This window comes from Pristis pectinata, chromosome 9 (genome assembly GCF_009764475.1).
Source record: "Pristis pectinata isolate sPriPec2 chromosome 9, sPriPec2.1.pri, whole genome shotgun sequence".
NCBI lineage: Eukaryota > Metazoa > Chordata > Chondrichthyes > Rhinopristiformes > Pristidae > Pristis > Pristis pectinata.
The window spans coordinates 31091281-31118058 of NC_067413.1; the positions used below are offsets into that span (position 1 = coordinate 31091281).

A 26778-nucleotide genomic window follows, 5' to 3' on the forward strand; every position below is an offset into this window, starting at 1 on the left:
TTGACCTAGTCATCAGCTAGAAACAGCTCAATGAAATGTCCAGGGAGTCACGGAGTTTAAGCATTTATATTTCATTGTACATGTCTCAACCGTGGTCTTGGCAAAGCCTCCCAAACTCATTAGTAGTTACTTGCATCAGATCTCAGAGTGACAATGTTTTACAGCTGCTATTGCAGTAGATATTACTGCACACACTGGTGCCATCTCTATGTGGCAAGACCAATATAAACAATGAGGTAGCTTTTGTACATTTCCTTTCCAAGATCATCGATAATCCAACACCATGATGGAAGACCGGTGGCAAGAGACAGAAGTTGTCAAATGTGCAGAGATATTTTCCCTGAGTGTCAAGCAGTGGATCAAACTATTACCCTGTCTTGTGCCTATGCCATGTGCTCACAAAGCAAGCTCTCACTCTGTCATACTACAACAACTTGCATTTATAGTGTTCTTAGTGGGAGCACAATTAAACAAATTCTGATTGGATAAGGATGACCGATAAAGTGGGTCAAAGAAGTGGGTTTAAGGAAGAGCCTTAAAGGAAGAGAGAATTGGAGAGGTTTAGAGAGCTTAGGTCACAGCCTGTTAAATGCACAGTGGCCTAAAACAGCGCAATTAAACTTACAAAGTGTGTCAGAGGCCAGAATTGGAAGATTGTGGAGATTTTGGAAGGTTAGGGGGCAGCAGGAAGTTAGGGGTAAAGGGGGTGAAGCTGTAAGGGTATCAGAAATCAAGAGTGTTAGTTTAGTGGGTAATGAAGTGAAAAATATCAATTAACTACCAGCAGGAAGGGATAGGATACCATGATTTACAATGCTTACCTTCCTTCATCAAGAGCAGACTGCCAGTGTCACCAAGTCTCGCTCCTCAAGTTAACGTGATCTGAGTTTTAAAAGCTGCAAGATTGCCGCTGCTTCCTGACATCCAAGGTTACCAGAATGGTCTCTGGATTTGATCTTCTCCAGTGAAGTTGTCTGTGCAGACACCATTCACTGTCAGCCTATGGTAGGAAGTTATCTGTCTGCAGCCCATGATTTCCGTCCATTAAAATGGGGGAGGGGATGAGATTCCACTAAAACCAATCTTGCACTACCAAGAATAGGGGCAAAATATATAAAGGTGAGTTTGACAAAAACTTTAACCCCTGGGTACTGGATAACAATGCCTGGATTTAGTGACCAATGACACTGGCTGTTATACAACTTCAATAAAACTCATTAAGCCACCGACTGTGTTACTCAGAGCTAGTCTTGTGGTTTGCTCACTAATTGCAGATTTATAATCATAGATAAAATGATGTTGTGTCAACAACACTGCAGACCCAGGCAGGAATGGATCAGAGAAAGGATACAGAGAGTTCCACCCACGTTGTCTGGGATGTGAAGAGGTGACTAATCAACCAAGAGATCGGAGGTCAAAAGTGTAGCCAGCAGGTGTCTGTACCAAACACTGCTGATCTCAGCATTGTCAATCAAGCTGACAGATACAGAGAGGTACCAGTGTATCCCTGGTCACATGCACTGAATGTGTGAGATAATTTCTGCACATTGTCTTCTGTTTCTGAGTTTTATTGTTGCCATCTTCAATGGAACCGATGTTCAGACACAGGACACAAGGCACACGTATGTCCTTTCACCATCAGACCAAGAATTAACTCCTGGCCCAGAGATTCCATCATTTACAGAAAACAATTTTTATGAGGGATTATCAGTGATTAGATCTATTCAGTTTTAGGACCCGTGAATTAATTCAATTGCAGATTCAATAGGCAACATTTTGGGATGTACTAAAGGATTACATTGAGGAATGCTATATGGGTATGCTGGGATTTACAGGGTACTAGGACCTCTGGCTTCAAGAGCTCCCCATCACTGGGATCCCAGCACCCTGTGCCTCAGTCTGCTAACGACTCATTGATGAGGTGTTAGGATTTGTCAACCACACCACTGTCTCTGGATCTCCCAATGACTCTTGAGTTCCAAAGATGCCAAGAGTGGGGAATTCAACTAATTTGCCAAGATCCAGCGGAGACTTAGAGATACTCTACCTGTAGTTTTGCTTTTCACTTGCCACTTGAATCTTCTCATAGAGGGAATAAGCCTGGTTGCCCTCCCAGTCTCGCATGTCAATCCTCAGGGAGTATTGCCGTTGGTTTGTCTGAAGGAACAGCATCTCATTGCCAAGCCAGTGTTCACTGGACGGATTCCCAAAACCCTAGAGGACAGCACTAACAAGTAATTAGTGTATACCTGCTGGGACAGGGGTAAAATATACTCTCTACCACAACATGTGTGAACCTTGCAAATGCCTTAACTGATAGCGTGAAGTGTTGAGGGATCACCTCCTCTACCAGCTCAAGAACAGCTTCTATCCTGCTGTTATCAGACTCTTGAATGGACCTCTCATATGTTAAAAGATGAAATTTTGATCCCCCAATCTACCTCACCGTGGCCCTTGCAGTTTATCTCCTGCACTATACTTCCTCTGTAACTGTAACACTATATTCTGCATTCTGTTTTTCCTTTTTGTACTACCTCAATGTACTTATGTATGGAATGATCTGTCTGGATGGCATGCAAACAAAAGCTTTTCACTGTATCTCGGTACATGTGACAATTAGAAGCGGGGTCTGTGCGTGTAACATCTCTAGCCTTGTATCCCAACCATGGCTTCAACAAAGCTGAAGAAGAATGTCGGCACAACATCATGGGCCAAAGGGCCTGTACTGTGCTGTAATGTTCTATGTGCCATAAGTGGTTGGTTCTGATGAGGGATTCCCTCCAGTGTAAAATTACAGCCTTTCTTGTTCAGCTTGAGCATTGTTCACCATTGAACACCTTGTCCCTCTCCATTCAATCAAATCTCCGAATAACCTTCAATACCTCTGTCAAACCTTCGCTAAGGAGAGAAATCCCAGCATGTTATAAAGTAGCACCTTGCACTTATGTTGCAATTGTTGTTTGGTAAAACATGCACCAGGCACTTCACAGAGATGCTCAGACAGAGCTGGACCCCAGACCGGGTCTGCAGACTGGATAAGTGTTCAGCCAGAGAGGGATGCTTAACGGCGAGCTAGGAGAAGACTCAACTCACCACACACCTTTTACAAATTTTGACCACCCTCAACACACCTCACAGTTTGCTACATCTAGTGTGGTCTCTGCTGTAATGTAGGAAACACAGCAGCTAATTGGTGCACAGCAAGATCCCACAAGCAGCAGTGTGATAACAACCCATTTGCCTGCCTCAGTGATGTTGCCTGGAGAACAAATATTGGCCAGGATTCCAGGAAGAAACCTTTGACTTTTCTTTGAAGTCGTCATAGGACTGGAGGGTCAGACAGGGCTCAGTTTAATGACCAGCAAATGGGCAGCACTTCTGACAGAGAAGCACACGTGCAGTTAGCATGGCAGTGTCTCCTGACAACTGGAGAGGGATTTGATCTGATAATGTTCTGAGGTGAGAGTATGGATCACTGGGCAAAGAGATGGCAGGAGGGAAAGGGAAAGTCACAACCGCAGGACAGGTGATGTAGATAAAGTGAACAATGAGAACCAAATCAATATCATAACAGCATTAAACTCGATTGAAGAGGGTGAACTACAGGGGTACGAGAGAATTATAAGGCAGCAAACAGCAGCCAGTTAGAATAACCAGCTCAGAACAAGGACGTTGTTGTCTGCTAACCAGACTAACTGTAAAAATAGCCCTCTGGTTAATTATACTTCAGAGTATTTATTTCTTTTTCTTCTTGCAGTGTTCAACCAGACCAGAGTGAGTTTGCTGTAAATTATAACTTGGATGGTTTCTGGTTTCTGACAAGCTGTACACAGTGAGTGCAGGCAAGGAGGCTCAGAACACATGAAGCAGCCACCAGTCAAGGCACTGGGCGGAGAGGGGGAGGATATCTAACCCTGAATCCCCCCTACCACAGCCCAGGAGGAACCACGCACTGAGTCAGACTGCAGCCAAAGCACCTTGAGCAACTTACACACTGTAGTGCAGCATGTATTGTTGATGCCTCACAGCTCCAGTGACCCGGGTTCAATCCCAGCCCCTGGTGCTGTCTGTGTAGAGTCTGCACATTCTCCCTGTGACTGGATGGGTTTCCCCCGGGTGCTCCGATTTCCTCCCACATCCCACAGACATCCGGGTTGGTTAATTAGGGTTGGGGAGGAGTGGCTGAGGTGAGAGCCAAAAGGCAGTTGATTGGCATATGGGAGAAAATGCATTGCAGGGCTGCAGGCAAGTAAGGGGAATGGGATTGATGGGAGATGGCTTGGGTCCAATGGGCCAAATGGCCTCTAGTATTGTTGTAATAAGAAAACTGTATCATGGACACTGTAATGTTGCCCTTGGTGCAGTCAAGGGAGATACTGTTGGGGAGGTAGTAGAGCACCTCTTCAAATGTTCAAGTGATGTCATTGGCATCACATGACATCAGCAAGCTGTATGACATCATCAGGGCCCACCTGAAGCCATTGCAGGGATAATCTGTTGTCACTTGCCTGATAATCCCCCAACCTGCTGGGAGGACCATCCAGGGCTATAGGATGCCCATTTGTCATTGTCCCCTCATGGACGATATCCTTCTCCCCCACCCTCCCCCTCGCCATCTCCCTTCTCACCCCTTCCCCCCCCCCCACCCCCAATCTCCTGCCAATCCTGAGGTCCCTCCCCTCACTAAAGTGAGAGCCTAGCCAATCGCGGTAATGGCAGGGAGCATTGCTTCACACGAAGAGTGGTGGAGACCCTGGACTCCCCAACCAACAACACTGCCAGAGCCAGCAGTAAGTGCAGCATTTCACTCTGAACTGGCAGAATCTGCCACTGTTAAGGGTTAAGGAACCACAATAAGTCAAGTGAAGATGCAGGTCAAATATGATCTACCAAAACCTACTGGATACTGAAAGGCCTGCATAGAATGGACATGGAGAGGATGTTTCCATTGGTAGGAGAGTCTAGGATCCAAGGGCACAGCCTCAGAATAAAGGGTCGACCCTTTAGGACTGAGATAAGGAGGAATTTCTTCAGCCAAAAGATGGTGAATCTGTGGAATTCATTTCCACAGAGGGTTGTAGAGGCTGTGTCATTGGGTGTATTTAAAGCAGAGATTGATAGGTTCTTGATTGGTAAGGAGGTTAAGAGTTACAAGGAGGAGGCAGAAGAATTTGGTTGAAAAAAATAATCAGCCATGATTGAATGGCAGAGCAGACTCAATGGTCTGAATGGCCTAACTCTGCTCCTATATCTTATGGTTTTATGATCTAATTAATGGATCGAGGGGCTGAATGGTTCCTGTGGTCCCTATCATTTTCCTTGTTCCAATGGCACCGTGTTACAGAAACAACCCAGAGGACAATATACGGGTATGGGAGGAATGAAAGAAACAGGTTGTTCCAGTTATGAAGAAAACTGGAAAAACCCTGAAATATTATAGCATAGGCCCAGGCCCTTTAGCCCATTGTGCAAGCCCTGACTCTCTGCAAGAATATCCAATGAATCCTATTCCCTTGTTCCCTGTTAAGAATTAGCGATGCCCCAGAGATCCATTCTTAATATCTTTAAAAAAACAGTGAGGTAATGAGAGGCTGATTTTCTGTACAAAGAGCCCAGACTGTTTCTGCTCAGGGTCAACTCCCCAACCAGAGAAATGAAAAATCTGTTAAACTAAAGCAACAAATATATCATTTTCCAAAGTTACATATCAATTCCCATTCTGTGTCTTTAATGAATAAACCTGCTAAGATTTTACATGACTAACACTGACCCAAAGAGTGCAAGCAATTTGAAGACACATTAAGGCAAGTCTCCATGGTACAGCCATTAAACAGGCAAGGCTATCAAGTGACACAGACTGGCGCTATTGTTGCTCAACTTCCGTTCAGGAAGCCTTTGGGACTGATCTTCTGCCCAGTCTTGTTCCATCCACTCTGAGACTCTGTGCCTCCCTATTCCAGACAGCCAGAGACATTTACATAGTATGTGACACACCTCCACTCAAGAGACAATCTATGCAACAAGAAGCTTGTTGGTCAAACATCAGTGCACCAAATGAGGGTCAGTGGTGTTTTGTATCTTCGCACTCTTCCCTCGGAACTTAAGAAGGTAAGAAATAGCAGGAGTAGGCCATTCGGCCCCTCAAACCTGCTCCGCCAATCATGGCTGATCCTGTTCCTTGTCCACTTGATCCCTATATCTCTCATTCACTTCCTAGACAAAAATCTATTGATTCCAGCCTCGAATATACACAATGCCTGACGATCCAGTGTCCTCTAGAACAGGGAATTCCAACAATTCCCAACTTTTCCAAGATAAATTGGTAAATAATTGGTAAATTATTTTATCATTGTAACATGCACTGAGGCACAGTCAAAAACTTTATTTTGCATGCCATCCATACAGATCATTTCATCACATCAGTAGGTAGCATAAGGGAAAAACAATAACAGAATGCAGAATAAAGTGTTGCAGTTAGAGAGAAAGTGCAGTGCTGGCAGACAATAAGGTGCAAAGAGGTCAAGGGTCCATCTTATTGTATTAGGGGACTGTTCCATATCTCAGCCCACAATAGGAGACCCATTGTCCTCAAACCCTTGCCCTGGTCTAGACTCTCCAGAGGGAACCCTCTCTCGGCACCCAGCTTGTCTGTCCCTCCCAGAATCTTATATGTGTCAGAGGATGGATTCACAGGCTGGCAGCTGAAAGGGTGCCAGTCTAATCCATTAGTGGTGGGGAAAAGGGGTTTATGGTACAGTGGCAGATTTGGAGTCACACACACCCTCTAGGAGTAGTTAGACATCAACCCTGAATTCCCAGCTGCTGCTCTAGTCTCTGGTTGTAGGGAGTCGGTTCTTACCCTGTGGCTTCTGCCTTGACACGGAGACAAGGGAAACTCCCTAAACTAGGGCCAAACAAGGGCTGACTTCAAGGTGTGATGTCAGAGTACTGACATCATTTACTCATCAACAGACATACAAGAGCAAAAGGGAACAAGGTCGTATAGTGATTCTATTTATAGTCTAAGAAAAAATAACCTGTTTTGCATCTGGGGTTAAATATTCCAAATACTTTGTAGGATTACAACAAAGCTTGAGACTCTGGTGCAATGTTCTGTAGCATAATTAAATCTCATTTCCCCAACCAAGTGTGCAGACAAGTGCAATTGGATATTAAGTGTCTGGAAATTTGGAGGGGTTCTGATTGAACTGGGATCCTGCTGGATCCTGTTGAAACACTCCACATAAAGAGTGATGGACACATTTCAATGCAATTCTTTGCTGGTCTCTTAACCAATTGTTCACTGAGCTGAGGTGCTGCCTCTTGGTAACCCTAGCCTTCTGGTGAACTAGCACTCAAGTCCAAAATTCCCAGTGCCTCATATACACGTAGGTGGGGTGGGGAATGGCTGGAAGTGCCCTGGAATTCTCTTTCCCAGAAGGATTTGGCTGTAGGGTTCAGTTGAGGGTTGGAGGGTTTACACAATCTTAATGGCAGTGCCAGCCCTTGCCAGAGTGGTGTTGGGAGGGTCCTCTTCACACAGAGGGCAGAGGAGATCTGGAATTCTACCAGCAACAATGCCACTGTATTCAGTCAGCAGCTTCAATGCATTAAGACATTCCAGGGCTTCCCAGGGAACCAGCGAACAGTCTGAGCCACGTGGGTGACCATCTGTCAGCCGGAAGATACAAAAACCCAAGAATGTGTGACACCAGGCTCAAGAAATGCTTCTAACCTGCTGTTATTGACTCTTGAGCAGACCTCTTGTACAATAAAAATGAACACTTGATCTCTCAATCTACCTCATTGTGGCCCTTGCACTTAATGTGTTATGTGCACTGTGTTTTCTCCGTAACTGTAACAATATATTTTGCATTCTGTTTTCCTTTTTACTACCTCGATGTACTTAAGTACGGAATGATCTGTCTGGATGGCACGCAAACAAAAGCTTTTCACTGTATCTTGGTACATGTGACAATAATAAACCAATTAGCAATTACCAACAAGCTTGTATAAGAGGTGGATTTTAAGGACCATCTTAAAGTTAGGTGGGAAGGGAATTCCAGAGCTCAGAACCCAGGCAGCTGAAGGCACGACCACCAATTATGGTATCAATGGATGTGGAGTCAAGGTGGGGAAATAGATTCAGATACAGGTCAGCCCTGGACTGACTGCAGGGAGGAAAGACTTGAGGGCTAAGTGTCCTTTTCTCCCTAATGAATGATTAAACATTGACTCTTTTCCAGAATAAAATTGTTGGAAATAATGTTTCTGTTGTTACAGGGGACTAACTTCTAATCCTTGCACTGATGTCACTTCTTCCCAAAGCTACATTAAGTACATTGACTGAAACTTCCCACTCACCATTTTATATTCTTTCCAGGTCCTGTGAAAGTCAACGCTGCCGTCCCTTCTGTGTTGGATGACTGTCCAGCCGCCTCCTGCAGTCTCCATGTTACAGTACACCTGAGGAGGAACCAACGGCTTGGTTTAGGGTGAGAGCTGGCAAATGTTTCACTCCATGTGTTGTGATAACCACCAGGAAATCAGTGTATTCACCAGCTGCAGCACAAGACATTGATGAAGGCAGAGTGGTAGACTTTAGTAAGGCATTTGACAAGGTCCCGATGGTAGGCTGGTCCAGAAAGTTAAGGTTCATGGGATCCAAGGCGAGCTGGCTAATTGGTTCCAAAACTGGTTTGGGTAATAGGAGGCTGATAGTGGTGGTGGGAGGATGTTTTTCTGATTGGAAGTCTCTGACTAGTGCTGTACCACAGGGGTTGGTGCTGGGACCTTTTGCTATTTGTGATATATATTAATGACTTGAATGTGACTGTAGGAGGTATGACTAGTAAGTTTGTGGATAACAAGAAAGTTGGTGGTGTTGTGGATAGTGAGGAAGGTTGTTTAAGGCTACAGCAGGACACAGATCAGATGGAAAGTTGGGCGGAACGTTGGCAAATAGAATTTAATGGTGACAAGTGCGAGGTGATGCATTTTTGGAAGTCATATAGAGGTAGGACATAGACAGTAAATGGTAGGGCACTAGTGAATGTTGATGAACTGAGAGACCGAGGGTCCAAATCCATAGTTCCCTGAGTGGCAACACAGATCGATCAGGTGGTGAAGAAGGTATATGGCATACTTGCATTCATGGGTCAGGGCATAGAATATAAAAGTAGGGTGTAACATTGCAACTTTACAAAACGCTGGTTAGCCAGCACTTGGAGCATTGTGTGCAGTTCTGGTCACCACACTATAAGAAGTATGTGATTGCGCTGCAGACAGAACAGAAGGGGTTCACCAGGATGTTGCCTGCACTGGAAGACTTTAGTTATGGGGAGGGATTGGATAGATTGTGTTTGTTTTCTCTGGAGTGAAGGAGCCTGAGGGGTGACCTCATATAAAATTATAAGAGGCATAGATAGGGTAGTAGAATCTTTTTCCCATGGTAGGGATATCAAACACAAGAGGGCATTGGTTTGTAAGAGGAAGGAGGGGATCTGATGGGTGTCTTTTTTTTACACAGTGAGTTGTTGATATCTGGAACTCACTGCCAGAGAAGGTGGTGGAATTAGATACAATTACTACATATTAAGAGAAATTCAGGCAGGCACTTAAATAAGCAAGGCATACAAGGTCCTAATATGGGCAAATGGGATTCGTGTAGATGGGTAAAAAGGTCGGCATGGACATGATGGGCCAAAGGGCCTGTTTCTGTGCTGTCCAACTCAATGATTCTGTGATGTGTCCACACAGGCTGGAAGGTTATTGAGGTGAGCAGCAGAATAAAAAACTGAGATAAACACATAAGGGAGAAGAGAAAGGAAGTGTTGTCAATTAGGTGTGATAAAATAGCCTGGGAAATGGCTCCCACACCATCTCCAATCCCCAGTTCCATCTCCATCCCACATCTCCATCCCTAATTCCATCTGCCACCCCTTGCTCATTTTTAATCTCTAATCTTCATCTCCAACCTGTATCCATCTCCAATTTCTATTCCCTCTTTGAAGAATGTGTTGAAGTCTCCCAACTTCATGGCCATCTTTCCGGGAACTCCCAGAGTGAATCCCTTCTGTCAGGTTTCCGTCTCTGCCACAATACAGATAGAGTACTGCACTCACAACAACAGCACATGATACCCTGGTGCCAGTTTCCACAGGTAGGTTGACAATGCCCAGCTCTTGCCCCCTCTCTCTCCAACTGCCCAGACCTCTGGTCTTACTTGTCTCCCAATTAAACATCAACTTTGTGTCTGGTCTCCGTCCTAGTCCCCCGACCATTAACTCCATCCCTCGCTTTAAGAATTATTGGAAACCATACCTGACTATAATTTTTGGGTCATATTTTACCCCAAGATGAGCTTTGGACCAACTCTAGGATCACCTGTTTCTACCGCATTACCCAGCCCGACTCTGTCCTATACCAGCTCCTCGGCTGCTGAATCCTACATTCTGCAGTCCTAATTCTGCATTGCTAATTCTGCAGTCCTTGTTATTCGCTCCCTAAACCTGATCTCATCCAAAGATCCTCCCTCTCCAAATTGGCACCAAGCTTTGGTTAAGCACTACACAATTTTAAACCTCACCCCTGTTTCCAAGTTTCCTAAGGTCATATCCCTGTCATTCTTTGGGATGTACCACCCTCCGAGACCTTCCCCAGTCCCTCGGTCACCAGGGTCTTCCATTGGCAGCCATACCTTCAACTGGCTGGCCCTAAACTCTGAAGTCCCCTCCTGAACCCTCTCTGCCTCTCCTCACTGTTGTTTGTGTCACCTGTCCTAATACTAGCAACGATAAGGCTCCTGGGGTGTTCAGCTATTTTTGGGGTTGGCAGGATACCTGAAGATCATAAAGCCAGTCAGAAACCTGTGATGTTTTCAGGATGCAGATTGGATGTAAATCTAGCTATAGACCAAGATTAATGATCCACCCTCCCATGTGTCTTTATAATTCATAAAATGTTGGGAATAAATTGTCACTTTAGTGAAATGCTTTCTGGTGAAGAGTGGAAGAGATTAAACCAGGGAGGGGACTGAGGTCATATCACTCCCCAAAGTGCTGCAGTGGGGCCTCAGCACTGACTGGCCCATTGAAGTTAGCTTCAGGCTGCAGCCAAGAATCCAACACTCAGGGCTGACAGGTCCTAACGAGGGCAGCCAGTCACTCAGCTTGCCAGCATCGTGGCACCGGATGTTGGTGCTGGGGATCTGAAAACTTTCCACTTCATCAGCCTCCTTGCCAGCCCTCCAGACTGGGCCCAGACTGCCTCCTGATAGAAGGGTCGAGTGCAAGGGTGGGTTATCTCAGAGCTAAGAGTGAGCCACCACAGTGAAGAAGTAGATGAAGCAATGCTTTGTGAGGCTCAAGAGACCTCTAGGGATGTTCTGCTTTCCCCAGTCCACCTGTCTCCAGCTTCCCCCAGCCCTTCCCCATCATTTCTCTGACTGCCGAGGAAGATTCCCCCAAACACTGACTCAACACAACTTCCATTTAATGTGGTAAGATGCCTGTTTCACAGGAGCTCTACCAAGGAACACCCACCAGGAGATATCAGGCTAGGCAACCCAAAACTCTGACACTCCCGAGGCTTTGGGGAGCTTCCTAAGGGAGGAGAGAGAGAGATCGGGAGGAGGGCTTTGGGAGGGAATTCTGAAAACAGAGCAGTTGAATTCGGGGATGATCAGGAAGCAACTGGAGGATGTCAGAGATGTGGGGAGATGGTAGGGTTGGAGGTAACAGAGGGAGGGAGGGGTAAGACCACAGAGGGATATGGACACAACTCAGCTCTGTGCACTTCACCATTTCAGACAGATTACAAAGAGGTTTAGGTTCAAGAAGACAAGAAGTTATGAATGAAACAACCCAGATTTCGGGTTGAGGTGGCAGGAGGTAGTTGTTTGCCTAACACATGCCATAGTAAGCAGCCAGAATGGCCACACAGTCCCCTCAATGCCACCGGGACAACCTCCTGGGAAATAATACTGCTGTGCAGCCGGTCCTGGGTTGGTGGAAGTTTAATAACCATTGATAAATTTCCTCTATTTGATAGAATACTTTCGGGAGCCATAGCTGATCGGGTGTGAAAACCCCGTGCTCCAGAGGATCAAATTACCTCATATAGCACCAATGTGAAACTTGGCACAGCTCATAGATTGAATTAAAGCCTCGTTATTCTCTCCCAAACACCCATTACTTGCTCATTTGTATCTTGTGATCTGAATTAAATAAATACAGTGCTAATGACAGGAAAATGTGGTGTTGAAATTAATAACAGTGATTGAGACAGGGGAGCCAATGCTGGATGGCAATCCATAAGAAAATCTAGACAAGGGATTGTCTGTATTTTACAAATTCACATGATTTCCGTCTGATATTAACAATTACCTTCACCCCCTGAGTAATGCTTGGGGTTGGTACAGGATAGAGACTGAGATTTCAGTTTCGGTTACAAGGAGAGACCAGAGATGCTGGGACTGTTTTCCCTGGAGGAGAAGGAGGCTGAGGGGGGACCTGATAGAGGTGTTCAAAATTATGAGAAGGATAAATGAGAGGAGATAGTAAAAACCTTATTCTGGTGGTGGGGGTGTCAGAGACAAGAGGGTGTAGGTTTAAAATGGAAGATGAGAGGTTTAGGGGGGATCTGAGGGGGATTTTTTTCACTCACTCAGAGGGTGGTTGAAGTGTGGAATGGGCTGCCTTAAGGGTGGTAGAAGTAGCACTTCCACAACATCTGAGAAGCATCCAGACAAGAACATGGATTTCCAGGGCATGGGAGGCTACAGACCTAATGGGATTACTGTAGCTAGGTACAATGACTAGCACAGATGTGATGGGCTGAATAGCCTGTCTCTGAGCTGTATGACTCAATGACTTTCTGACCACAGAGGGACTGAGGTCCATCTGACAGGATAGAGTTAAATGAAATCCTATCGTTGGTCGGATCATTGGGATCACTGTCATTTCAGAGAAGATATCTTTATAAATTTACAAAATGAGTTGATGAGATTATTTATCACATTTAAAAATTCACTGTAATCTTTGTGCTGGCCCAGTGTCTCAAGGATTTGTTCCAAGTTTCAGGAATTGACAAATAACTGGGATAATTGGTTCATAAATGAAGGAGAGTGAACAAATGAACTAATCTCAGTCTGATTTATTCCTGGCACACAGAGCGCCTGTGGTTTCCCAGGCCAGCTTGCAAACCCCTGTACATCTGTGTGTGTGTGTGTGTGTGTGTGTGTGTGTGTGTGTGTGTGTGTGTGTGTGTGTGTGTGTGTGTGTGTGTGTGTGTGTGTGTGTTTCTGTGTGTGTGTGTGTGAGAGAAAGTGTTTTAGGGAGTGTCTGTGAGAGAGTGTGTGTTGGGTGTGTGTCTTTGTCTCTGCTTGTGTGCATTTGCATGTGTGTGTGTGTGTGTGTGTGTGTGTGTGTGTGTGTGTGTGTGTGTGCCTGTATATATGTGTGCTTGTATGTGTGTGTGTGTGTGTGTGAGAGAGAGAGAGAGAGAGAGACTGAAAAAGAAGTAGAGATTGTGTGTGACAGAGAGTGTGTATGTGTGAGAGAGTGGGTATATGTGGGGGAACGCAGGTCAGTGTAAATTGGTTATGAGTCTGTACTGTGACAGCTGACGACACAAGGTGCTGGGGATCAGCACTGCACAGAACACGAGGAGGAAAGAGACATTGCATTTTCGTAATTTGGGGGAAAGAAAGAAACTGTGTGCTTTCAGAAAAAAAACAAACCCGTGAACAGTTGACATCAGACACTGGAAACACTGGGAAAATCCGCTCCTTGTTTTGGCCACCATCAACCCTGCCACGTGTCCCAAATGAAGCCACTCAACCACTGAGAGACCCCATCACACAGCCTCGCCCCATTTCTCAGGAAATAACTATTGGCTGAAGGCTCCACAATGGGATCCTCCTTGACACGTGACAACACAACAACATAAACCACACTTTTACTTCGTCATTACTGGAGCAAAATGTCCCAGGAAGCTTCAGAGGCACCTCAGCAGACACAAAGTGGAGAGATAGTGGGATAGGTGCCTAAGAGCTGGGTCAGAGCAGGAGGTGGTTATTGGGTGTGTGACATAGGGGAAGGGGTGTGGAGATGCAGAGGAAGGTTACTGAAGGCATGGGTGGAAATGGAGGAGAGGATGGGACAGGGCCATGGAGGCAACAGAGTGGGGAACCTGAAGATGAAGGTGTATTTCAACCAGGAGCTGGAGGAGGTGATGGAGTGTGGAGTGACGGTGAAAGGGGTGGAGGCCGCAGAGCTTTCATCCACCTCAGGGTAGAACATTGGTGACCAAGCAGAACTCCACAGGACAGTCAGCTCTAGAGGTGGCAGAATCGCCAGGGAGGTCTTACTGGAGGAGCAAGGCTGTGGAACCAAGGGTCTGATGTCTCTGGAGCCAACTGCTTGAGGCAGAAACAGCTGGCGCCTGCACTTTCAGCACCCAGCAGGGACCTTACTCAGCATTCCCAGAGTAACTCTCAGGGGCCTGTAGGATGAAAGGTCCAGCCCCATGGGCACAGCTGGTGCACACACTCACCCCTCACCCTCCCCTCCCTTACTCACCCCCAGTCTACACCATCGGGACCCTGAAAGGTCCCACTGCCCACCATGCACTGTCAAGTGCTGAGCCCACAATGAGCTGTACCCCTGACCCCTGGCCCTCAGACAGCCCCTTACATCACACGGACCAAGGCCCAAAATCCCAGAGCGAGTACTCGCGCCTTGCCTTCCTGGGCTCCGACATCTCAGCAAGACGAATGCTGTAGACACCACTCGTGTTGTGACCAGCCTGATAGGCCTCAGCACAGTCCCGGAATAACTTCTCTTCTGTGATTGGTCTCCCTGTAATTGGAGAGAGGAAAGGGAGAGGTGACCAGAGGGCTGGTGTGTTCTGTGACTCAGACCTGGTGAAAGCGGCCTCATCCAGACTAGATTCCAGTACTCATACAAATCATTCCGGGCTTTGGGAATTATGAGTGTTGTACTGTGGGACGGGCAGCACTGAGGGAATGTCACACTGTGGGAGGGGTAATACTAAGAGAGCCCCACACTCTGGGAGAGCCAGTACTGAGGCAGAGTGCACTGTGGGAAGGGTGGTACTGAGGGAGTGATGGAGTGTGTGCTGTTCTATGGGCGCAGCAGTGTTGAGGGAGTGCTGCGCAGTTGGAGGTGCTGACTGAGGAAGTCCCAACAGAGCCTTCTGCACTCTTTTGGAAAGGAGCAATGAAGGTGTGCACAGGTGCCTTGGACAGTATTTACCTCTCAACTAATGTCAGCAAAACCTCTCATTATGATTTGTGGGATCTTACAGTGTGCAAATTATCTGCTGTGTTCCACACATTACAACAGGGAACACATTTGTAAGGCCCTTTGCTGCCCTTTGAGCCATCTTGTAGCTGCAATGGGTATATTAGAAAAGCAAGTCCTTCCTTTTCTACTTGGCAAATGATTACTATTTTGCTTAATTATTTTGTAGCAACCTGACAGGTACAGGATTATTACCTTGATCGTATCATTCAATGTCTGATTAAAGGTCTTCGGGAGGAGAGAGGAATCGGTGCTATGTGTAGCAACACACTAAGCGTTAGAGGAACTCAGTGAGTCGGGCAGTATCTGTGGAGGGAAATGGACAGTTGACAGTTTGGGTTGGGACCCTTCATCTGGACTGAAAGATAGAGGGGAGATAGGCAGTATAAAGAGGTGAGGGGGAAGGGGTAGGGCAAAAGTTGGCAGGTCATAGGTGGATCCAGGTGAAGGGGGCGATAGGCAGGTGAGGGAGGGGGGAGAATGGGAATGATGTCGGAAGCTGGGAGGTGGTAGGTGGAAGCAACAAAGGGCTGAGAAGATGGAATCTGATAGGAGAGGAAGGCAGAGCATGGAATAAAGTGAGTGAGTTGGGGAGGGGAACCAGTGGGAGGGGTGTGTAGGTGATGGGCAGATGGAGAGGGTGGGGGAGGGGAAAGAGATAGGGCGATGGGGTCCAGTGGGATCAGGATAGAGAAAAAAGAAAAGGGACAGAGAGAGAGAGCAGTTACTGGAAGCTGGAGAATTCACTGTTCATGTTCAGAGTACCCAGGTGGAATATGGAGTGCTGTTCCCCTAATTTGCATTTAGCCTCAATCTGGCAGTGGAGGAGGCCGAGGACAGATATGTCAGTGGGGAATGGAAAGGAGAATTAAAAAATGTCTCCATTTTGCTGCTGTGTATGGCCCTGGCTCACAGGCTGACTAACCAGGGGAGTAGTGCTGCCTTCTTCTGTGAACACCCCCCTTTTGATGTCACTACCTGTGGTTACTACATACACATTGGATTGAATCGCTTGGCGTTTTTGAATGGGTGAGTGTTGTTACTTGAGTTGAGTTGCTCAATCACAAGTCCAAACAATATCTTGCCATGGGACTGGGATAATGTTGATAGAATTAATATGCTACCTCACCCCGGCAGTGGAGTGATACATCCTCTCCACGACTTCAGCAAATCAACTGACCCTCGGTCCATTGTGTGGGATTTGTCCATTGATGATTCTTTAGACATTATTTGGCATTGAATAATGAAGCAGTGTTGCACAGGGAGCTACTACTTGCTGTGTGGGATTTGGTGGAGGGTCTCTCACAGGTATAGAATCTGAAAGACTACAAATGGATTTATTTCACTTTGAAATAACATAATATTGGAGAATATTAGCTGTGTATGGAAGAGAGTGGAACCATTCTCAACTTCTTAGCTGCAAGAATGTAAGAATATCCTGTTCTAAAGTTTATTTAAAAAAATATTTGCTCTGTTCTCTCCATGAAGCATAATAGAAAGAGAAATAATTTACTTATGCCTATTTAAACTAGGAAGATAAATGATGAAGAGTCAGCGGGGTCCTTTCTGCTCCTTAGATGTCCCTAATCTGAGCAGATTCATCAGCACCAGGGGTTTGGTGAGGTACCTCACAAGCACTGCTGCTATTGGCACTTTCCAGATAAGGCAGAAGTCAGCCTTCAGCATGCCTCAAAGCAGAGTTATTAGAAACATTGACACATAAAAGCCATGCTTATTATATAACATGAATAGGGATTTCTCCTCCCCTGTGCTCTGTGTCAATCACTATGCCCCTGTTTATTCACAGATCTCAACATCTGGAAATGATAATGGCACACGGATTGACTGATTGCAGGGATGACCACTCTGGGAAACCTCAGCAACTGTGACAGTGAGAGAGATCTGTGCATCATTGCTGTCTGCTAAATTCAATGGCAGCAGGTGAGACTTTCAAAAGAGAATAGTTTCTGGCCAAGGGAAGGCCAAGTCTGAAAGTCCCTGAGCTTGGTTGTGGCAGCTCAGTGGTGCAGCAGGTAATGCTGCTGCCTCACAGCTCCAGTGACCCAGCTTCAATCCTGATCTCCGGTGCTGTCTGTGTGGAGTTTGTATGATCTCCCTATGACCGTGTGGGTTTCCCCCAGGTGCTCCGGTTTCCTCCCACATCCCAAAGACGTGCCAGTTGGTAGGTTAACAGACTACTGTGAATTACCCATTAGTGTGAGTGGGTGGTGGGAGAATTGGGAGGGGGGAGTTAACGGGCATCTGAGAGAGAATGTTACAGGGAAATATGTGAGGAATGGGACTGACAGGAGTGCTCTGACAGCCGGTGCAGACTTGATGGGCTGAATGGCCTCCTATATCGTAAGGAAATATGAATATACAGGTTTATTTTTGGTAAATGAATTAAGTTTGTACAGTAGCTATACAACTAGTGTACAGCAAACATACCATAGTCACTCAATGGGTCTCCCTTGATCTATGGTGTGCCAGTGATCAGTAACCTAGTTTCTTTCATCACCCAAAGTGGAAGCAGAAGTGATTCAGTTTTCTCTCCCAGCAGACTTGTGCCAGATCTTCCTGTTTGGCCATTTACAACCCCCAAAGTTGCACTGTGGGATTGGGCATTAATGGGGCAACTGGTACCCCCGTCAACTCCAGGTCCCTCCACCACCTCCTACCAGCTCTTCGTGTGTATAGGAGGGTGCGAGTTGAATCTCTCACCTGTGAATTGTCTTGTTCCTTGTGTCTGTGCTGCCAAGGAACATGCACAGTGCTTGGGGAGAGGGAACGGGCTTCAAGGATACACCCTCCCTCAGTGATCACGAATCACATTAAGGATGTGCAGAAATTGCAGCTGTATAAACTTTGGTTAGGTCACACTTGAATACTGTGTGCAGTTTCGATCACCACATTACAGGAAGGATATGAAGGCTTTGGAGATGGTGTAGAAGAGGTTCACCAGGAATTTGCCTGGATTGGAGAGTATTAGCTATAAGGAGAGGTTGGACAAACTCAGATTGTTTTCTCTGGAGCATAAGAGGCTGAGGGGAGACCTGATAGAAGTTTACAAAATTATGAGAGGCATAGATAGGGTAGGTCAGAGTTGTTTTCCCAGGAATGGAAATGTCAAATACTAGAGGGCATGTGTTTAAGATGAGAGCGGGGAAGTTTAAAGGAGATTTGCAAGGCACGTTTTTGTTTACACAGAGAGTGGTAGGTGCCAGGAAAGTACTGCCAGATGAGGTGGTAGAATCAGATATGACATCAACATTTAAGAGGCACTTGGACAGGCACATGAACAGGCAGGGAATGGAGGGATATAAACCATTTGCAGGCAAATAGAATTTGTTCGATTGGCATCATGGTTGGCACAGACATGGTGGGCCGAAGGGCCTGTTCCTGTGCTGTACTGTTCTATGTTCTATATGTTCGATGACATAATCTGACTCCATTTAATGTGGCCTCCTCGAATTCCTGTGCTTGTCCCTGTCTGTGTCTTCATCCTTCCCCTGAATGTCTGCCTGTGTCACACCCTCCCCTTCACTGTTGTACTTGTATTTCTCTAACTGGATAAAAGAGACTGCAGATGCTGGAATCTGGAACCAAACACTTGAACAAAATGATGCAGGGTCTTGACCCGAAACATCAACCATCCGTTTGCCTCCACAGATGCTGGTTTAGCCCCTGGGTTCTTCCAGCTTTTCCATTTCTCTTTCTGGCTCCAGTTCTGATCCTTAACATGTCAGTTCCCCTCCTGCGATTCCCTTCCCCCCTCCCTTCCCTGCCACTCGCTGTGTGTGTACATCCTACTGTGGGACTTCACTGGATTGACTGCATTAATCCCCCTGACATTTGACCAGCATGGATACAATGTCATGTCTTCTGTTATTTTAAAGAACACAAGAGTTTAAATATACACAGGAACAGTGGGGTTGACTTTGGAGCTTTTTAACCAAGGGCATTGCTATGGCAAGTGTTGGAGGAATGCAGCTTTTTCTAATCATACTTCATCAGACTAGTGGGATCTCACCCACTACAACTCTTCCATGTTTTAGTCAACACCAATGCACAGAACATCCTGTTGTTATTATAGTGCTGGCAACTCAACACTGATGTTGAGTGATGTTATTTAATGTGAATTTGTTTTTTTAAAATAATGGTTCCTCTGACTTCAATTGCTCCACAGGGCTACGGTTCTCAATGACCAGCCTGTCAGTCAAACCACACACCATGTGCAGATGGAGAATGGTTAGTTCTAGCTGCTGTTTTAAAAGCAGGTACAATCCTATTATTAATCTATTAGGTTGCAGTTTTAGGCAGCAAAAGTAGGCTTGGTATGCAACGGCTATTTATAGACAGAATAATCCCGCATTTCATTTGGAACTTTTGTGACCTCAGGATGTCCCAGAACCAATGAACTCATGTTTGAAACAGATTCACTGCTACAGTATAAGAAACAGGATGGTTAATTTGAGCACAGCAGGATCCAATTTCAGTTCACCGATGAAGGGCCACTCTAGAACAAAGGCAACGACAATTCCCTTCACTTCATGGAGACTGGTGGGTTAAGGAAGTGTTCAAAGGTTCCATGAGAACCCTGCTCCCACCTTACTGCCCTGTGAAGTTAGAGGGCACAACAGGGATAACTTACATTTGTCTAGCACCGGTAAGGTAGCAAAACATCTCCAGGTTTGACAGAAGTGTCTCCAATGCTACCACAGTGAGTGCACTCCAAGAATATTCCACTGGATGGGAAGATCTTGGGGATGTTGTGAAGTTGTGAAAGGTGCTAGAGAAATGCACTTATCGTTCAGAAAAATAGTCTGATATTTGAATGGAAAAGCAGTGAAAAATGTAGGAGAAAGTGATTTGAGGATTGAGATAAAATTTTGTGAGGGACAGGATGATGGACACATTTTTAAATGTCAACACACACAAAATGCTGGAGGAACTCAGCAGGTCAGGCAGCATCTATGGAGGGAAATAAACAGTCGACATTTTGGGTCGAGACCCTTCATCAGGACTGGAAAGGAAGAGGGCAGAAGTCAGAATCCCCTTCCCCCAAGCTTCTTATTCTGGCTTCTGCCCTCTTCCTTTCCAGTCCTGATGAAGAGTCTTGATCAGAAATGTTGACTGTTTATTTCCCTCCATAGATGCTGCCTGACCTGCTGAGTTCTTCCAGCATTTTGTGTGTGTTGCTCCAGGTTCCAGCATCCGCAGAATCTCTTGTGTCTACATCTTTAAATGTATTCATTTGCCAAGATCTGGGCACCATTGCTAAGGCCAGCATTTATTGCCCATCCCTAACTGGCCGTGGTGGTGAACCACTTCTTAAACCTCTGCAGTCCTTCCAGTGAAGGTACTCCCACAGGGTGGTTTGGGGAGAGAGCTGCTGGATTTAGATCCAGTGATGATGAAGAACCAGTGATTATTACCAATGGTGTGTGGTTTGGAGGGGAACCTGCAGATTATGGTGTTCCAGTGCACCTGATTCCTTTATCCTTCTTGGTGATAAAGGTCATGGGTTTGGGAGATACTGTTGGAGTAGCCTGGGCGAGTAACTGCAGTACATTTTGTAGACAGCACACAGCAGCCACTGTGCATCAGTGATGGAGGGAGTGAGTGTTTAGGATGGAGGGGGTGGATGAGGTGCCGATTGAGCAGGCTGCTTTGTCCTGGAGGGGGTTGAGTTCTTGAAATTTGGAGTTGCACTCACCCAGGCAAGTGGATAGTGTTCCTTCGCACTCCTGAGCTGCCTCGTAGTTAGCAAAAAGTCCTTGGGTTGTCAGGAGGTGAGTCACTCGCCGCAGGAATCCCAGCCTCTGACCTCCTCTTGTAGCCTTGGTATTTATGTGGTTGGTCCAGTTAAATTTCAGGTCAATGGAGGATTTTAGGATATTAATGATGAGGGACTTGGCAATAGAAATGCCATTGAATGCCATTGGTAGATGGCTCGACTCTCACTTGTTGAAATTGCAAATGGAATCGAACATTGCACATCATGATGGGAGGAGACAGGGAGAATGCACTCAGTCGCTTTCCCCAGAGTTGGGGAATCAAGAACTAGAGGGTGTAGGTTTAGAGTGAGAGGGGAAAGTTTTAATGGGAATCCAAGGGGCAGCTTTCATCCAGAGGGTGGTGCATATGGAATGAGCTGCCAGGGGAAGTGATTGAGATAGGTACAATAACAACTTTTAAAAGCCAGTTTGACAGGTACATGGATAGGAAAAGTTTAGAGGAATGTGGGCCAACCACAGGCAAATGGCGCTAGCTTGGATAGGCATCTTGGTCGACATGGATCCATCAGAAACATCCCCACTTCTAACCTTAAAATGGGAGGAAGATTAATGATGAAGTAGCTGAAGATTATTGAACCCAGGACAAGGCCCTGAAGAACTCCTGCAGTGATGTCCCGGGCTGGGGTGTTTGACCTCCAACAACCACAACCATCTTCCTTTGTGTGAGGTCTGACTCTAGCCACTGGAGTGTTTTCTCCTTTGAAGCCCATTGACTTCAGTTTCACTAGGACTTCTGGATCCCTTACTCAATGCTGCCTCGACGTCAAGGACAGTCACCTTCTGCAATCCTTGGTCCATGTCTGGAGCTGAGCGGTCCTGGCACAACCTAATCTGGGCTTCGATGGGTGAGCAGGTGCCCCTTGATAACACTGTTGACGACACCTTCCATCGCTCTCGATGGTTGAGAACAGACTGACTGAGTACTAATTAGCCAGATGGGATTTTTCCTGTTCTTGGTGAGAAGAGCGTACCTGGACAGTGAGAGTGTGGAACAAGTGAAGACGGTCAGTGAGTGGAGCTCCAAGGACTGGGGCTCCAGGTCATGGGGGCCCCAGAGAGTGGCAGCCAGCACAAGGGGTACTCAATCCTACAGTCCAGAAGTGACTCATTCCTCATTTACCTCAATCTAGGAAAAAGACAAGCAGGGAGGGAAAGGAGAAATAGAAGCAGAAGTTGGTCATGCAGAGCAGGATAATGTTTTTGATGCAACACTGGTTCAGGCCTGAAACTGATGCACCAGGCAAGCAGAGGGACTGCCCTCGGGAGCGCATTGGAACAGCCATCCTGACAACAGACTGCAGGGTTGTGATGGCATGACACTGGCAGCTGGGGAGAATGAGTGCCCCTGGCCACAGAAGTGGGTACATGGTAAGATTATCCTGCGGTCGACAGAAGATGAAACTTAAACCCCAGGATGCTGGTGTCAGGGAAAACACTGAGAAAAATCATCGGCATTTAAAATATCATCTTTAACTATTTTCTTTGAGTACTTCAGATTCTTGGTTATATAAATTGGGGTGCAGGGGGAAGGAGTAATAAGACTGTTATTCCATTTCCTCATTACCCATCCAATGGGTAACGAGGAAATGGAAAATAAGGAAACATTTTGCTTTCTGATTGGCCATAGGAAGGCAAGGCTCTGCAAGTATGGTTGGACAACCACAGGTCGGAGTGCAGGGGTGTGGAGCCATTGGAAGCAGGGGTCATGTGATGAACCAGAGTTGGCAGCGCTGCATGGAACCCAAAGTTACTAATGTGTTCCCAGGACTGTGATCTGAAAGCCTGAGGCAGCAGGTGAGTGGTGAGGCTGGAGAGTTACACTGACACACCCACTGCTTAGAAGTCCTTGTTCAGAATTATAGGTCAGATGCAAAGACTGCAGTGTGGGTGGTCAGAGTGCTAGGGAGAACAGGAGATTCACTGCAGAGCTCGTGGGTTAAGGTGATGCCAACCTGCTGAATAGGAGAACCGCACTTCTCCTGCTCCTTTCACAAGCTCAGGACGTCCCAACACACTTTACAGCCAGTCAAGTACTTTTCAAACATAGTCACTGTTGTAATGGATGAAACACAGCAGCCGATCTACGCACAGCAAGATCCCACAAGCAGCAATGCGACGGTGACTCTTTCTTGCTGAGTGACAAACATCGCCTGTAACACGGGAGAGAACTCTCCTGCTCTTTACATAGTTCCGACTCACCTGAGAGGCAGCAGTGATCCAGAATTGGACTAGTTCAACAATGGTCATCACCCTCGTTCTGCTGACTCTCACTGGCTAAGCCTCAGTTTTAAATTTCCCATCCTTGCTTTTGAATTCCTCCCTCCCTCTCTCTGCTTCTACCAGCCCCCTGCTATGTCCAAGATCTCTGCTTTAATCCTCACCTCTTCATCCTTGATCCAAGCACTCCCCCACTCGCAGCAATGAAATCAGCTGCTGGAATTCCTTCATCAAACTCCCTGCTTCTTGAAGACATTCCTTAAAACAATCTCTTTAACCTGTTAGATCCCAGTGTGGTTCCATGTCAAATGTTGGCTATCAGTCCTGTGAATTTCGCTATGTTAAAAGGTGCTATATAAATACAAGCTGTTGTGTTTATAGGGGTTCATCCCCACCAGATAGGGCAAGAGAATCCCCCAGTGGACTGCAATCCCCTCTGGAGAAGCACTATCGCTGTTGACAATTAGCATTGACACACTGGTCTGCCTGAATCTTGTTGGCCTTCCCATGTAGCAAGTCATCTCTAAGTCAAATGCTGCAGACTCTCGCATTCCAGAGGGCAGGCGTACATGCTGAGGAATGCACTGAAGCTTGGTGCAGCCAACGGAGTGGCTGTGGGGAAGGACAACAGTCTAGACTCCTGCTGCCACTGGACACTGAGGGGCTGGGACCTGTGTAACAGACCCGCAAACACTTCATGGGTGTATTGTTTAAAGGGAAAACGTGAGTGGCAAAGATGCTTTGTAAAGACCCTTGAATGGACCTCTTATACAATAAAGATAAACTCTTGACCTCACAATCTACCTCATCGTGGCCCTTGCACCTTATTTGACTACCTGCACTGCACTTTCTTTGTAACTGTAACACTATATTCTGCATTCTGTTATTTTTCCCTTTGTACTACCTCGATGTACTTATGTATGCAATGATCTGTCTGGATGGCACGCAAGCAAAAGCTTTTCACTGTATCTCAGTACATGTGACAATAGTAAACCAATTACTAATTAATGGTACATATTGGTTTGATGGCATAATGAAAGGAAGATGCACACTGATGATATTGTATTTTCTGTAAATATTTTTCATGAGCAAAGTATATTTTTGAACAAAAGGAAAGTCTGCTCACCTGATCCCCGTGAGACCAGTTGGAGGAGGTTGTGCACGGTCTCGGTGAGCTGCTTCTGTTGCTTCTGCAGGCTGGTGTTGTTGATGGTGGCCCAGCCCAGCTGCGTCTCCAGCTCGTTAATCAGGCGGCTTTGCCGGACCACCAGGTCCTGGAGGCTCCCCCTCTCTTGCTTCAGGCTCTCCATCTCTTCCTTGTGCTGGCCTTCCATTGCCAGGAGTTTCTGCTCCAGGAAGCTGACGGTGGGTGAGGGTGGGTTGAGGGCAGGGAAGGAAGCACAGCAAATGCCTGTCACCGAGTCATCATAGGGAGAAGGCATAGCAAAGAGGCAGACCATCGCAAGATTAAAAAGAACCATCTCCATTTCAGCCGACTTGCCCTCAGCCAATGAAATGTCTTCTATAATGTAGAGCAACACACACACAAAATGCTGGAGGAACTCAGCGGGTCAGGCAGCATCTGTGGAGGGAAATGAACAGTTTCAGAAGGCTCTTGGCCCGAGACGTTGACTGTTCATTTCCCTCCATAGATGCTACCTGACCTGCTGAGTTCCTCCAGCATTTTGTGTGTGTTGCTCCAGATTTCCAGCATCAGCAGTCTCTCTTGTGTCTCCTTCTATAATGTGTTCACTCTTGTAATACAGGCAGCGCAACAGCCAATTTGTACACAGAGAGCTACCGTAAACAGCAATGTGAGAATGGCCCTATAACTGTCTTGGGTGATTTGATCAAGCAGTAAACATTATCCAGCAATGAGGGAGCACGACAGCTTGTAATGAAGAGCAGGACTATCCCAATGATGGAAGGATTAGAGCAACTTCACAAACAAAATTAACCCACAAAATGAACTTAATGGTAATACAGACCACGTTGTAAAGATTCTTTTTTAACCTGTTCCAGCCTATTCTGTGAAATAACAGTTCATCAGGAACACCGCCACCTGCAGCTTCCTGTCCAAGTATATATCGCTAGTCCTTCAGCTGGGTCTAAATCCTGGAACTCTCTCCCCAACATCACCCTGGAAGCACCTTCACCAGAAGGACTGCAGCGGTTCAAGAAGGCGGCTCAGCCCCATCTTCTCAAGGGCAATTAGTGTTGAGCAATAAATGCTGGCCTTGCCAGTGATGTCCAGAACTAAAAAAACGAATGTACAAAAGAAAAACTGTCAGCTCGTGAAGGAAAATATACCATTGAAGGGGTTTTATTTTTGCTTCAATAAAGAGAAGTGTTTACTTTATCTGTAAACAGACAGGCATGCTGCATCCTGGCATACATTCCACTGCACGTCAACACAATATATCTGCAAACCACTCCCTGGTCCATCTCCTTAAGAAAAAATAACAAAATACCATCAGATCTTTTTTCTCCAATAGATGACCTGGCTATTATTACTTGTTGTTTATGGGATCTTGCTTGAAACAAAATTGGCCACATCATCTCCTATAATACAGCAGCGGCTGTGATTTAGAAAGCGTTTCATTAGATGGAGAGTGATTTTGTCGTCCCGAGATGCAATAGAATTTGAAGTTCTTCCTTAAATGTAAGGAAATGATTTAAGTGTTCAGTTCTCAATGTCCTTTTGTTCCAGGTGAACCACAGCTGAAATTAAGGCTAAGCTTCAATGGATATCACAGCAGCAACATGTTGATTTCAGTTCAATGTTTAGAAATGACTTTAGTGAGCGAAACTCTCAACTGTCAAAATAATGTGCAAACTTGCTTAAATTACCCTGGACAGGAACCAATTGTAATTGGGAAATATCATGTTTCCCACTTTAAGAAAACCAACAGTAATTGGAGAAAATGGGGAACTTTTTATCAGTGTGATTCTTATCCAATGAAGTCCAGCACATGACAAAGTTCAGCTCTGCCTCCCTATCCATTCACGTAGCAGATTTAGGAGCTATAGACTGACAAGCACATCCCAGATCAGGTAGTATGTCCTGGCCGGCAACTTCTAGAGTTCTTGTGACATCTGAGCAGATCTGAGGAAATCTCCCAGCCCAAGTAGTTAAAACAGGTGGGAGTGTAAGGCACTTGCAGAGTGAGCAGAAACATATTTGCATTGCTGCCAGATATTTACAGTGTTGCTTGTTGCACAGGGCTTATTGGCTCAGATCACCGACTGATTAATGGCGTCAAGCAGTGTGAGAACTTTGGAAATATAAGATTCCAACCAAAGTTTTCCCTACAAGCCCTTCAGTCCAGATTTAAATTTCACTCAAATGATGGAACTTGCTGGGGTGGGTGGAAATTTGCAGGGCAAGGCCTTTCGGTCCAACTGGTCCATACTATACTTCTATCCCTCCATTCCAC

The 26778-nt window shown here is 46.0% G+C and overlaps 1 protein-coding gene across 5 annotated transcripts in view; it reads right to left on the minus strand.

Moving 5' to 3' along the window:
* LOC127574293 (angiopoietin-1-like) overlaps positions 1–26778 on the minus strand; it is a 122035-nt gene that overhangs the window by 17419 nt on the left and 77838 nt on the right. The window contains exons 4-9 of one of the 5 annotated variants that reach the window (XM_052023185.1): positions 24484–24700; positions 21993–22006; positions 20635–20653; positions 14746–14841; positions 8365–8466; positions 2048–2214 (exon numbers count right to left, since the gene is read on the minus strand). In XM_052023185.1, coding sequence (XP_051879145.1) covers positions 2048–2214; positions 8365–8466; positions 14746–14841; positions 20635–20653; positions 21993–22006; positions 24484–24700 — 615 coding nt within the window. Of the gene's footprint in view, positions 1–2047; positions 2215–8364; positions 8467–14745; positions 14862–17449; positions 17522–20337; positions 20350–20634; positions 20654–20695; positions 20716–21992; positions 22007–24081; positions 24094–24467; positions 24701–26778 lie in introns of all 5 variants that reach the window. The other 4 variants (XM_052023181.1, XM_052023182.1, XM_052023184.1 and 1 more) reach the window with 4 other exon arrangements.